The sequence below is a fragment of the Acanthopagrus latus genome, chromosome 14 (genome assembly GCF_904848185.1).
Source record: "Acanthopagrus latus isolate v.2019 chromosome 14, fAcaLat1.1, whole genome shotgun sequence".
NCBI classification, from domain to species: Eukaryota; Metazoa; Chordata; class Actinopteri; order Spariformes; family Sparidae; genus Acanthopagrus; species Acanthopagrus latus.
In genome coordinates, this window is record NC_051052.1 from 16,585,318 (window position 1) to 16,599,991 (window position 14,674).

At 44.4% G+C, this 14,674-nt stretch overlaps 1 protein-coding gene and 1 long non-coding RNA gene across 11 annotated transcripts in view; one reads left to right on the forward strand and one right to left on the reverse strand.

Moving 5' to 3' along the window:
- Positions 1–14,025, reverse strand: part of sema3c (sema domain, immunoglobulin domain (Ig), short basic domain, secreted, (semaphorin) 3C) — a 46,765-nt gene extending 32,740 nt beyond the window's left edge. Inside the window, exons 1-4 of one of the 10 annotated variants that reach the window (XM_037121221.1) lie at positions 13,866–14,025; positions 12,304–12,393; positions 9,460–9,484; positions 4,358–4,531 (exon numbers count right to left, since the gene is read on the reverse strand). In XM_037121221.1, coding sequence (XP_036977116.1) covers positions 4,358–4,531; positions 9,460–9,484; positions 12,304–12,327 — 223 coding nt within the window. In that variant the 5' untranslated portion in view covers positions 12,328–12,393; positions 13,866–14,025. Of the gene's footprint in view, positions 1–4,357; positions 4,532–9,368; positions 9,488–12,303; positions 12,394–13,865 lie in introns of all 10 variants that reach the window. The other 9 variants (XM_037121223.1, XM_037121220.1, XM_037121222.1 and 6 more) reach the window with 9 other exon arrangements.
- LOC119032262 overlaps positions 1–14,674 on the forward strand; it is a 57,646-nt gene that overhangs the window by 13,918 nt on the left and 29,054 nt on the right. The window lies entirely within an intron of this gene.

Below are 14,674 nucleotides of genomic sequence, written 5' to 3' on the forward strand. Positions count from 1 at the left end.
CTGTTACTTTATACCTCTGTTACACCTTATTTTGGAAGAAAACATTTTTGCTGGTTACGCTGCTGGTAGCGTGTTTGCGTTCAGCGTCAGATGTCTGATAAATCAGCTGACCCATGCTATAAATTGTTTTACATGTGAATATATATATGAAATGTAAAATTTTCTACTTTTGACACTTAAAACTTTCTGTAAGTATTTGATATTTTGCCACTGAAATGCAATCAAGTCCAAAGGAATTCACATCCAGGCCCTTTCTCTCCGACAGGCACTCCTGCAAACCTTCATTACCAAGTAAACATCCTTAACAGACTGACCTCCACCGACTGTGTATGAACAGTATCAATGCTGTATGAATAATGGGGGAGAGTGGAGCTAGTAATGAGGCATGATAAAAGCAAGGAGGGATCCTGTGTATCCGCCCTCCGATGCCTGGTTTCCCGGTCTCCGCGCCTGGTTCTGTTCAGGCCGTGAACGAAAGCCCATGTGGCCCATACCAGCGCGAGGGAGCGCTCATTAAACCACACACATCATCTTAATCAATCTCTGCTACGTCTCCGCCGGGCTCTCCGCCAAACACACGTGTGCAAATTATACATTATCCACACGAAAGCACGCGGAGGCTCCTTACCTTCAAATAAACATCTTCCACGGTTGACGTACGTACTGTGTATATTTCTGAGTTAATACAGTACCGAATACTGGAGCTTTGCCAGAACAGGGTGAGACCGCTGATGAGGTTAAATGATCCTGATCATAAACACAAGGTGACCAACTGAAAGGATAAATGAAGCTGAATTCTGGATCCGAACACTTCTGGAATGGCATTTTGGCAACAGCGAGGTCGACCTCTGATACAGTAGCAGAACTAATCAGCAACATAATACACTAGCTGTGTCTCTCAGTATTAGAGTACTTCTTCCTGTTTACAGCATTTGAAAGCAGTGTGGGTTACTTCATGTTCATGCTCACATGAGAAGTTGTACTTAATTTGCATCAATGCTCATTCTCTGGAAGTTGATCGTCTCAAGATTGAATAGAATGAATATTAGACAGAACAACAGGTGTCTGACGATGTTCAGATAATCTTGACAATCTGAGAAGTGATGTGTGGAAGCATTTTGGGTTTGGTACCATCGACAGAAACCTCTCTGACAAAGTGAAGACTGTTGGCTTTATGGTAACGTTAGCTTGTTACTCAGCAGGGCAGACTACAGTACGTGCATTGCATCTGAGCAAACCTAATTTAAGTGATGTGATTACTGTTCATTGAATTGATTCAAACTCTTTGAAAGACTGGCAGCTCTAATGAGGACTTCAGGAAGAAGGTTGAAGGGAAGGCTTTCGTGGAGGTGCTGGAATCTCATTTTATAATAAAATCAGATCTATTTCATCAAGGACATCAGTCTGGATCTTTTAGATTTGTTTTGCCGAAGCGTGAATGGTAAAATATTTCTAAAGTTTCCGCAAAAATCTTTACAGCAGAGATTGATCTTGATTATCTTTCAATGCACAGCTTCAGTCAAACTGTCTCCATCAGATCAGGATACCGCAGCATTTCAGTCTGACTGCAGATTTCTCAAACCGACCATGAAACGGGCCAAAATAAATGTTGAGAGCACAAGACATATTTAGAGCAAATGTTCAGGAGTCATTATCTTTTATCACACTGGGTCTCCCTAAATAGCTTTGCTGTATAGAAAGGAGGGGGTGGCTGTGTTTATTATCCGAGGCACGGAAGAGAAAGGCACCGCTTGAGAGTTTATTATTTGGGTTAGCTGCATTTTTCACTGTTTATTATGCGGTTTTAATTGTGGTCTGGCTGTGTTTGCCTGAGGAACACGAGAGTAAGCAGAGCGAGGCAGCGAGGAATGTCAGAGACAGCAACTTCTCTGCAGGATGTGAGGCTTCGCCGGGAGTCCCGTGAACCTGCCTTACCCCTGGATTGGATTTCAGTTGGACACGAGGAGGAAAAAGGGGGGGAGGATATTCCAGCGTCCAGATCTATGGACAACCCAAACGTCTTGCTCACTGGTTTATTTTCTTGATTTAGTTTTCTCCAGCTTGTGTTAATCAACCAGGGAGCAAAAAGAAGCCAGACTACAGCGCTGACCTTTTGGCCACCCAGCAGGTGCCAAACCACCTGCGCCTTATTCCCTTCTTCCAGTCTTCTTCTGTGACTCTTCATTCATCTTTCCTGGCCGATCTGGACGGAGCCCAAATCCCTGAATTCTTCCCTCAGCGAGGACTTCCAGTGTTTTTTGGGAGAAACGAAACTCCACCTTGGGCCCTGAGAGTCTCTCTACAGCTGTTGCTCGCCGATGCCGAACTCGCTCCCGCAGCCAAGAGGGAGTCGTGACCCTCATCCTCCTCAGCTGAGAATCTTTTCTAACTCAAAAACAATAAGGTGGATCCACTCAAAGCACTCTAATGATTTAAAGGTGCGATTTGTAAGAAACGGTCACCTGTCAAATTCACACTTACAGACACCAAGTTTTGTTGCCTGAATACAGGCTGGAAACCTGTCCTGTGGTCCCCTTAAAAATACGTGGAACAGCTTTGGAGCAAGCCAGAGTCAGCTGGTTAGCAAGCTAACACCTCTGTAATAAAATACATAGACATCATGACATTAAAACAGTTATTTCTTCACATTCTGTTGATAATTTGTTATTTTAAAAGATGCAATGTGTAAGAATTATACTCAACAGCATTCAGATAACTAAATATATGAACAGAGTGTGAAAGAATAACTATTTTGATGTTATGACGTCTGTGTGTGGTGTTGAATTATCTACTAAACCACTAGCTGCACGTCTAACTGAGCTAACTAGCTAACATCAGCTACAGTTAGTAGCATTTACTCTGATTACATGCTGCCCTTCATTTCTTTAAAGTTTAGGCTTGACATGTGGCCACCTCTTATATATGTCACCTATAATGCTTTCCACTAAAATTCTTACATATTGTATCTTTAAGCTTAGGTGGCGGATAAAAGCTTGACTGTAAAATCATGCCTGAAGTTTGCTTTTTAGCTCTGAGCAAACATCCCCCTGCCTCGTGCTGCCATTTTCTCATAAATGCATCTTCCAGCCCCATCAAGCAGATGAACGCTCATTAAGACTAAAGTCCAGAGCCTGTTAAGGAATAAGTGCGCTGCAGAAGTCAAACTCTCCTTTTATGGTCCTCCCTGCAGCGATACCCACCTACAGTGACCAAACACAGATCAAATCTAATCCGCACTCTGAAAGAGAATCGAGCATTCCAGGATTACAGGGATCGGCTCTTTTTCAGCAACGGCCACCTTTATAAGCTGGCTCTTCGAAATAAAAAAAAAGTGAGGAGCGACGGGTGAGACAAAACCAAAGACACGAGAGCGACGATGTACAGTTTTCCCTCCGTGTTTTGCTGTTTAGTTTGGCTTTTTATCAGGCTGTCATATTTCACAACTCGGTCTGTTTGCAGAGCCGAGGCAGACTGCCGATTTTGGTTCAGATGTTTGGAATGAATCAACTGAAGGAAACCTGAATGCACAAGAGGGAAAAACAGATGGACGAGGAAAGAATGAGACCAAATTGGGGAGAAGGGAAAGGGGGAGAAAACTACACCTGCTGCAGTCGAGGCTCTATTAACCGAGCGGAGGAACCTTGCTGACGGACAGCCTCAGCTGCTCTGTGCTGCCTACTGCGCAGCGAGAGGTAGTGAAAGGTGATCAAACGTCTCCTTCAGCCCCTGCACACTATCCAGCCACTGCGAAAAGGTTACTGCACCACTCATAGCTCAGGGGATCGGCCGGCTCGTCTACTCTGACTCACGCAACACGACCTCGACCGATCCCCCCCCCAATCCCCCAACTGCGCCTCTCATTTTCAAGGGGAGCGTTGAAAAAACTTCATAAAATAATCTGTGTCAAACAAATTAAATAAAACAGGAGAATCAAAACCAGAGGCAGCAACAATGCCCACCGGCCTGCGGCATGGAGGGGACGGGGGTGTGTGATTAAAGTTTAACTAAGAACAGATTCAGGGCAGTTCTGACGCGTAGTGGCACCTCCTGCAGAGGTTTGACTTTTTGCTGACACACAGCAGGACGATGGATGCGCCAGGGTTAGTGCGCGTAATTGAAACCTTTTCCCTGTTACTGAGGATGGAATCTGATTAAAACAAACAGCCGAGTTGTAAGCTGTAAACAACTCCGTAACAATGACGCCCAGAGGTACGCCTCGATTATCAAGCATTTGTTCGGCATTAGCCGGGCCGAACACATGGCACCGCTGCAGCCTCATTACATCTTCGAGTGGATGCAGGCCAGGTTGATGGTTTACATTCACTTCAGGGGGTGCATGCTTGTTATTTCTTCTTACCCTCAAAGGAAAGGAAGACTCTTGGCATGGGCTGTGGGAGGCTGGAGACCCCGGTGGAGAGGAGAGAGAGAGCCAGGAGGGAGAGCGCCATAGCGGACACCAGAGGTGGCCTGGCCAACCCCTCCGGTCTGCCCATGACTGGACCGCTCAGGAACCACCACCGGACACCGCTGCCTGTTGGAAAAGATCGTTTAAAGGGGCTCCATGTAACAATTTGCTGCTATTTACATGCATTCAGCACATTTTCAAAGCTAATACCAAAGTTTCACAGAGCCCCATTTATAAGCTTTTGTTTCTTCTGCCACTGTAGCTTTCACCGCTAAAGCTAATGGGTCACTTCTTTGGTGTAATACCAACAAATCCCAATTTCTGATGCTGGAAATGTTAACCATGGCTAGTGTGTTAGCAAACAGTCAGGTACTTATTTACACATTTTGTGGACACAGATAGCAACTTTAGCATTCATTCGGAACCAAGTCCATTACTTCGTCTCCTTTCAGCTCTAGTTTGGTTTCTATTATCTCCTGATGGAAATATCTGGCTATGTAGCAGCTAAATTCTCAACTATGCTCAACAGCTAGATGCTAACTCTGTCTGCTATTAGCATTGGATTGGATTATCAGAGCTCTTTTTGCCAAAATACTCTCACTGGTGTATCAGGAAACGAAGTTGACAAAATGATGAATTAGCAGCAAACAAACAACAACTACAACAATGAGCTGGAAGACGCTAAAAACTTGTTAGAGCTAAGAAACTGGTCACAAATTAATTAGATTGGATTTATTTTCCACCATTTCAGCCCAGTCGCCAGAATAAAATGAAACTGGTCACAAATTAATTAGATTGGATTTATTTTCCACCATTTCAGCCCAGTCGCCAGAATAAAATGTTGGCTGTTAATGTTTCTGTACGGCCGTTGATGTAAGGGTTTTGTAAGAGTCGGTGGCTCTGCACCATATTGACATTTCACACAAACGTGTCATATCGTGCTCACATTACATGTTTATGACCTGGCTTTCATGGCAGGAAGTGGAGAGGATGGTGATGGAGCTCAGACAGAAGACCGCCAAGCCAGTGACCGCTGTCTGAGCCTGTGTTTCAACATTTGTAAGTGTGAAACCACTGGATATTTTTAAAGGAAACCTCAGGGTTAAATTCCAGCCGTGTTTGTGGCACCAAAAAACTGATATTTTTGACTTGATGTTGAGACAATAAAAGATATATGAAGCCAAAACATGATCTTTGCATGACCCTAACCAAGTTGTTTTTGTGCTGAAACTCAAACAGAACAGAAGCAGAGCACAACATTAACCATAAATATAAAGTTTCAACATATCCATGGTTTGCAGATGTGTACATTGCCACCAGTTGTTCTGCCGATTGTGTTGAAACGTCCTATAATCTTAAAAAAGAGCAAATATTAGCTTTCAATGCAACACCTTTTGTTCTGTAAATGATCAAATCAATGCCTAAACATCCATTTCTGTAAGTATAATTAATTCTAAAGCAGGACAGAAATAATACATACAGTAAAATCAGAAGTCTGTACTCTGATTTTATTACCTGGACCTGACAGACTTCATTTAAAGACAGATCAGAGCACAACATGTCAGTTAAATCCCGCCGCTGACGATATCCCTGCGATGCACCTCTCTTAAATATGGATGAGTTAAATCTGCGCAAAAGAGCTGGCGGAGAAACGCTCTCCCCTTCAGCCTCCTCTAGTTCGGTTTCCATAACAGGACAAGAGCAGCTCAATTATTGATAGTGGCAGGTACTGTACCGCCAACTCCTGCGATTCAAAAAAACTCCTCTGCTGGGAAAGGAAATGCTGTTTTACCCACATGCAAAACTAGCTGTAACACTAACCTGTGTGCACAAAACACAGCTGCATTAAAAGACCTTTCTACCTGGAATAAAGATGATAATGTCGTTGCAACTGGGGGGCTGGGGGGGAGTGTAGCTCTGCTCTCATGGCTTATAGATGTGCGATGAAAAATTGATGGCCAAGAGATAGGAAAAGCTGCACGATCGCTATGAAAATTTCAGATTCGGGCTGCATTGTACAAATAGGTTGAGGCGCAGGGTGTGTGTGGTGGAGTGAGGCGTGACTGATGTGTGGAATTCTACAGTTCAGGTGCATCAGGGTAACAGATGGAGGAGCTGCGGAGGAATGAGATCTCTCTGGCTGCACTTGAGAGGGATAAAACATTGTGAGGGCTCGTACAGCCGCCGTGCTGCAGCCCCCCTCTCCTCCCTCCTGCTGCATCATCCACACACACACACACACACACACACACACACACAACCATCCCCTGTGGCGATTCGGCTCGGGCGTCTCCCGCAACTTTAGCCTCCAGGTGTACGATCTTGTTCTAAGGCTTTTGTCATTTCTGCTTTCTTAAAAGGGATCAGCCACACAAATTCCCCCCAAATCACACTTTCTCTCCCTTAACTTTAATGATATGCATGCAAATCTTTGTTAGTTTTGGTCTCAAGTGCTCTGTTTTCAGAGATCTCTGCAGCCACCCCAGCATTACATCGGAACTGCGAATCTCAAGTGTCTGAATGTTGACCGTGAAAATGACATTTTCAGTTCAAAGCTGTGTTAATAACTGAGGGAAGCTTACTCACATGCATAGTTAAGCTTGGTATGTGGGCATGAAGGACCCTCATTTCACTGTGTTATTAATTCTTTTTAATGTTTCGTGACTTAACCAGGTCCAGACCAAGTAGAGGGCCCTCTTTTATGTGATTTAAAGATAAAAAATGTAACATATCTGCATTCAAGTTTATAGAATTGCTTATTTGTTGTATATTTTGTCGAGCTGTGCACGTACAATGTTTAAACACAGAGAAATCATGATTTTTATTCAGGGTAACGGTGCCTGTAACTGTAACGCCTAAAATATCTGATGTGAGGAAGGAAGATGCCGAGAGAACTTTGAGATTAACTTTAAAAATGATCTCATCTGTTACCTTGTTTAGGCAACAACTCCTAATGACATCATTTAAAAATGTCTGTCATGAAACATTTCTTCAGTGCGAAGTGGCTGCAATGTAGACTGAATTTGTTTTAATATCCACAACGGGAAGAAACACACACTGCTCGTATTTGTGTTGCATTCTGCCAAGTGGGTCATGTTTTCACCATGTCTGATTGCTGGTTTGTGACCAGGATTACACGAAAACTACTGAAGTGATTTCCATGAAACTTGAATGAAAGATGGGTCTCAGTCCAGAATAGACCCCATTAACTTTTCCTGTGGATCCAGGATGTTTTTCTCACTTTCTCTGACATTGTGAGACTGAGAAACAAGCTGATTTAAATAAGATTTACTTAATATTAGATTAAACTTGATTGAATATAAGAGATGTGTGCTCTACTGAGTGTCATTCTAGTTTTTAAATCTTTCAGATGCTGTGAGAAACACAAACAAGCCAGCAAACCAACAGCTTTTGTGTCGCAAGGCAGAAAGTAAGGGTTCGCAGCACGTCTGACTCATGGAGGAGACTGGAGTTTGCGCCCCATCATAGACCAATTAGCATTTTTACTAGCTCTTAACCACACTGTTTCCCTCACTTTAACCAAGTGCTTGTGTTGTCTAAACTTAACTTTACACCCAGTGTTTACTGCCAACACCACAATCTTTCCTCAACCTAAACCATGCAGAAATTAGAGAAAGCGAGAATTTTTTTTTAAAATACGTCGTTTTTTGAATGTAATCTGGGGTTTTTACAGAATCTTTAATCAGTGACATTCTTGCCTGGCGTCAGGACTGAATTACCACTAATTGAGAATACACATTTTATTTTGTGATTTTGAGGGAACCGACCCTTTATCTGTGGGTGAGATGGCTCTCTGGAAGCTCTCACAGCTGCTAAACTCATCGTCCAGGGAGTTGGCCTCCCGCTGAGAGTCCCGTCAGGTCGAGACACTTCCTTTCCTCGCCGTCTCTGCGATGACGAGCTCCCCCCCTGCACTTGCATCTCACTCGCCCCGGACTAATGGGTCTCCATCAGCATTTGTTGCCGTGCACAAAAATAATAAATACTTCAATTAATTTTGTTGAGCTCTAACGGGAGTCCAGAAATTCCAGCGACGAGGCTGCCAGGAATCTGTGCAACGCCAATTAAATGTCTTCACAAAAAAGGAGGTCAGCCCTGAGTGAGCGAGCGGAGAGTTATATTTCCAGTGGGGTGTAATGATAATTGTGTTTATTGTGCATTCCTTGGCCGACGGCCTAATGAATTTTCCAGCTCGGCATTTCAGAGGTACAGCTCCAAAAAACTAATATTTATGAAGGGAGTAAAAGAAAACTGCTGTATTTGTTTGGCTCCCGTCTGCTCCTATTAAGACTTTAAACATATGAACATAATTTAACTTACAAGAAATTCAGGCACAAAGTCCTCCCATACGGACTTATGATTCATAGCTTGAAATATTTAACATTAGGGTCTTATCTTTTAAGGATTAAACATGACATGGTAAACAACTTGCAAGCTGCTACCGTGCCCCGGCTCCAACAGGACAGTGTGTGTTCATACCACACCCTGTCAACAGCTCTGTTACAACCACACATTCCCTCACACATGTCTCGCAGGCGCAGCCAAGAGCGGCAAAATGTGTTTATTTCAAGTGTTTAAAAGTTTCAGATCTGCTTATTGAAATGCACGAGGATCTTGTGATGGCAGCATTGTGGGAAAAAAACCTTCCTCACGGCATAAAAAAAGGGGCTCTTTAAAGCTTAAAACAGAGCGGAAAGCTGCTCTGGTGCATTAAAGTCGCACAAAATGTTTCTGTTTTTAGAAACTCCAACAAAGTCATGACTCATCTGGAAATTAAGACTGTATTTAAAATAGATGCAGATGAAAGGGGGGGGAGAATAAAGTCTGCAGTAGCCTGATGTAATATTACACAGGATTTAGGAAAAGAGCAGCAAGTGAAATGTAATAAATCTGGCACGCTCTACAGCCGTCGGACTGAGTTTACTTCCAATTCTCCCTGCACCTGTTAGCCTCCTCTCCTGCCTCCACCACAGTCGGGCGCAGTACAGCAGGTAGATCCCCCCTCCGGATCAGCCCCGTGGTCCAGGACTCACCTCTCAGTGAGAGCTTCCTCCGGTGCTGCTGAACAAAAAAAAGAAAAAAAAAAAAAGCCAGGTATCACCACAGCAGCAGATCTGGATCTTATTTATCCTCCTTTAGAAATAAAAAAAAACACCTTGTTCCCTTCAGTGACAGCAGAGGAGAAAACTGCTGCTATTCCATCTAAAGTGCTCACAGAGCAGCAGGCTTGACTGAGAGAGGAGCACCGGAGAGAGGAGAGGAGAGGAGAGAGGGAGGAGAGCGAAAAGACAGAGAGGGCTGGTGTCCTATTACACACTCTCCACTGAAGTCTCCCTCCTCCTCCTCCTCCTCCTCCTCCTCCTCCTCCTCCTCCTCCTCCTCCTCTCCTTCCCCACTCCTCCCCTACATGATCTCCCTCCCTCCCTCCCTCCCTCCGTTAACTAGACAGCAAACTTTAACATATGCGGCTGAACACATCAGGTTAAACACCGTCAGGACCGAGGCTGCTTTTTGAATCTGTGGACGATCAAAAATAACCCAAAGTTCCCCTCTGCGATATGAATGAAAACAGACATTTTTCCATTCATTTTCCACTCGATCCGTCATATTAAGTGTCATCAGTTTTTCCGCAATAATGAATCAGATTGTAAGGGCGTGCTGGAACCACTCTAAGGGCCAACGCTTGCGTCGAACTATGTGAAGAAATTATGACTCAGGTGCAGAGTTTCATACCGAAACCAGTTATGGAGTCTGATCACAGCCAAGCCAGCAGCTGTGTGGCTGCATGTGATGTCACACGAGGTAACCAGAAAACTGAAAGAGGCCTCTCGTTTCTGCTTGAGGCTCGCGGCTACATTAGCTGCTACTAGCTTAACTAAGGCCACGGGAACAGCAAGCACAGCTTTGTATTATAACTGAGCAACAAGAGCAAAGGCGGGGCCCATTCAAACCGATGAAAATTGCTAGCGTAGCGCATACTTGAAAAAAGTTTTTCCGAAAACATTGTTCTTCATCAGGTTTCTCTGCAGATTTTGTCGGCCTCTGGTCTTCTCCTACGCACCTGTCGATGTGCAAAAAGCTGTACTGTGAAGTTTTAATAAACCTCCATGGACCTCTAACGCTGGTGCTGGATGAAAAGCAGAGGTTCACCAAAGTCAGTAAACCTCATCTTCTGGGGACCATGAATACGTGTTTTCACATGTTTGTTCGGTTGTTTCAGCCTCGAACAGTTTACAGCGTGGCTGAATCCAGCTGAGTTGTTATTTTTTATTTTATTTTCCTTTTTAAACTGTCCGAATCATCTAATACATTCAGATTCCCCCTCCTCTGAGTGATCTCTGCAGAAGTGACTGCGAAGCAGAGTAATAACATGGGACATTCTTCATCCGATGTGGTCAGCCATTACAAAAAAAAATAAAAAAAATACAAGGAAATGCTTTTGGTGAGACAGTCACACCAGGAGCACGCTAACCGGGCTCATAAATGGAAGATGTTGGGAGACATTTAACACACGATCCCTTTAAAACTGGCTTATTGGAGAGATCTTGCTCAGCACTAAAACACTATGCAGCGAGCCTGACGCGTGCCAAACCTGCACAAACACCAAATTGCTTATTCCAGTACATATTTGTAGCTTCGACACAAACCAGAGGAGCCAGGAGTCTAAGGAAGACTTGGCTGACTGGATGGACGAGCGAACGCCACGCTGCCATGCGTTAGCCACCAGCGACACGCATTTGATTTAACCATTTCCACACTGAGCTCCAGAGAGAGGGGGAGAGATCACGCTACGTTTGCATTTTCATGAATGGATGCATTTGTGTTAGCGCCGCCGCAGGTATCGGGCAAAGGATGTGGAGGATTTTTACACTTTAGCACCCTGGCTTTGAGGTGGAATCACAGCTTAATGCTTAAAAAAAAGAGAGAAAGAGGGAAAGGAAACACAGAGAGTGTGTGAGCCGAGACAGACAGACAGAAAAAGTGAAATGGGGGGAGGAAAGCCGGTGAGACAGGAGGAAATAATTACCCTTCTCCCTGACAATGGAGGCTGATTTACGCCTCTCCAATTAAAGTGTCAGGATGGCCCACTAGAGCGGTGCAGGTCTTTCACTGGGCCCGGCTGAGCGCCGATCATTGGTGGAGGAGGAGAAGAATGGAAAGAGGTGGGAGAGAGCAAAATGAAGAGATGAGGCGTATCCTTCACAAGCCCCCACGACGGAGCTCCGGCAGTAAATTAGCTTAATGAACGCGAAGAGCCGAAGAGGGCGTAACCGGTCGACGAACGCCGACGGGAAACGTGATTACAACGAACGATTGTAAATCCTCTAAAGAGACGTGTCGCAAAACACCCAGTGTGCAGGTGACACTGTGTCCTGCGTGCTCACATCTTTGAGCATCCTGTCCCTTGTTAGCGCTGCAGATGTTCTTCATCTGTCACGCTGATGTTTAAATGCGGCGGTCAAGGTCGGGGGAGGGCCTCCCGCCTCGCTCGCCGCATCACAAGCACATGGATGCAGTTGGTAAGATATCGTCTAGTCACAGGTTCAGCTGAGTGTGTGCTGCTGGTGTAAAAATCTGATTTTTGGTCGCTGCACCCTCTTTTTTTTGCCCTTTCCTGTGCACGCAAGACTGAGGAACATGACTGACTTCAAGCAAGAAGTCCTTTTATTTTCCTATAAAGCCGAACAACCGGGAAAGCTCTAATCCGATCAGTCTTCCTATGTGGCTTTGCTATTAAATTACTGATTTTCTTCTGAATTACTTGACAGAATTGTGGCAAAGAAGGTCAGTTGTGTGAATAACATGCTGGCATCACACATTTTGGCAATTTCATACATATTATATCAACATTTTGAATCATGTTACGCTCAACTTACATGTACATCAGCTGACTTTTCCATCAGGAGTGGATTGTGGGGGTGTTGTTCCTTGGAGAAGTGGAGACTGTCTGGACATTTTGCGGCGACCTAACCAGGTATTTTAAGGCAAAACATAGTCAGACAAGGCAGTCTGGCTTATTCATCTACAAGTGAGAACAACTTTTTGCAGATCATAATAAAAAATGCAAGTCAAGCAGATTTAAATATGTTAAATTCGAAATTGGATTCGGCTTGATTGGATTAAAGGGGGACTGTTGGGCCTTGGTGGAGGTTTACACTCTACTGAGTGCCATTCTGGTTTGTTTTCTGATTCTGTGTGACAGAAAACTGCCTACTTAAAGATAAAAATAATAATTTCATGTCCACAAGGCAAAACAGACAAAAGTCTGTCCTTGGAGATTAACGCTCCCTCTAACAGTCTGTCGGAGAGGTTATCTTGGACACTAATTACATTTTCATTTTAATCCGTGACCAATTAAACTCGCAGAGTGATCAGTCACACACTTTCCAGTCAGTTTAACACAGCAGGACATCTCAATTAGCTTTGTTGATTGCTTGATAATGATTATTGAAACATCGGCGTGTTATTTCCCAGCTCGATGCGCTGAGTGAACCTCAACCGATTCTGCACATGTTTTTTTTTTCCAGGAATAAAACTATTTTTTCCCCTAGCCCTGTCAGAGCAGCTGATTGGACTTTGCATATGTTCGTTCCATCTGTGCAGCCGGTGCGTCCTCGCATCCAGCACTTCCGTTAAAGTGAGAAGAGGAACAAAACAAAAAAAGAGAGAGGCAGACGTGAAAAAAGGGATCGTTAATTAGCCGCTCGCCAACCAAAAATGGCAGATCTGATACAGGCCAAACAGAAAGAGGCAGCGTCCACTTTGAGAGATTAATCAAGAGGTTTTGGCCACCCCTGCAAAAAAAAAAAAAAGAAAAAAAAGAAAGAAAGACAGAGGCGAGGAATTCTGCCCGAGTCACGCTCCGTGTCAGAACAGCTCAGGGGAAATCTCCCTGCACCTCTCTCACGGTGTCTGAAGTGATCAGCTGGAATCCATATATTACTGTACGAGCACCGTGCTGAGGCCCTCTCTGCTCTGTAATGTGGAACGACTGTCGGCTGGAAAGTGAGCTGTGAGCTGTGAGAGCTTCATTTGCATAAGAGAAGGCCTTTGGCGGCACACAGGCAGCGAGGAGGGGATGAGGAAAGGTGGAAAGACAAAGACGGTGAACTCGCCGCAGTGATTCATCCGTCCGCTGACTAACCGAATCTGAAACGCAACCAGACCCACATGCCGCGGCTCTGTTGCGGATCTGAAAACCTCCCGCTGCACGAGGATGTGAGCAGGCTTCTCCGAGTGGCTTGGAGCATCAACAACAACTACACCAGTGGTTCAGAGCTCTGGTTCTCTGGGTTTTTTAAACATTTTCCAGTAAACAAAAGGGAACAAAAAAAAACTCCCCACACAAGAAATTCCAACAGTTTTAAACACCCAACAGTCGGAAACCACCTACAGTGAGCAACGGTGGGGGCGGAAAACAATTAAAACGTAGACTAACCTGTTTACATTCAGGATTGAGATTCTCTTATTGGTAAGAGTAAGAAGAAAACACACTTCTGTCTCCTCCTGCAGCTTCACTTGGTTCAGTCCTGATGACCTGATCAATCTGGGATCATTACCAGCACCTGGTTTCAACCAAACACACCAATCAGCCTCACAAAGTGTCTAACGCTGCGTGTGCATCGACAAAAGTTGTATACAGATAGTCAAATGTATAAACCAAGAGTGGGGGTGGGAGGCGGAGTCGTACGTAGGAAAATCTGTGTAGCTTTGTTGTCATTTAATCTTTTTTTTTTTTTTTTCCCAGTTTCCTGCGCCGTGGCTTGCGGCCTCACCTTGATCACCTCCACACACTGTTTCCAACATGACAGCGTCCACAGCAGCCGTCCCCACATGTCCTCAACATTAGAGAGAAACAGCTTCTTCTCATAACTCCGTCTTTAAAAGAAGCATTTGTGTTTTTTTTTATAGACTGGGGGGAGGTAATGGGCTCTTGATTTAATTTGACTGTAATCCATTATATTAAAAAAAGAACACGATGCTGCCGTGTTTAGCAGGAAAGTGGAGCACATTTCTGCTTTACTGTGAGATTTTTGACCCTGACGGCCGGTGTGGAGCCCATCTGTCCCTGTTTTACCCGACACACTATACTGTTGAATCCTGCCATCGCTGCGCATCATTTCCTGTCCTCCACACTTCCATCTCAGCGGGTGGGGGACATAATAAATCAAATTAAAAGTTCTTCACTCGAGGCTTTAACTTCCACAGGGGGACTAATGGGATCTGCTTATGTTTTTTCCCACTTCC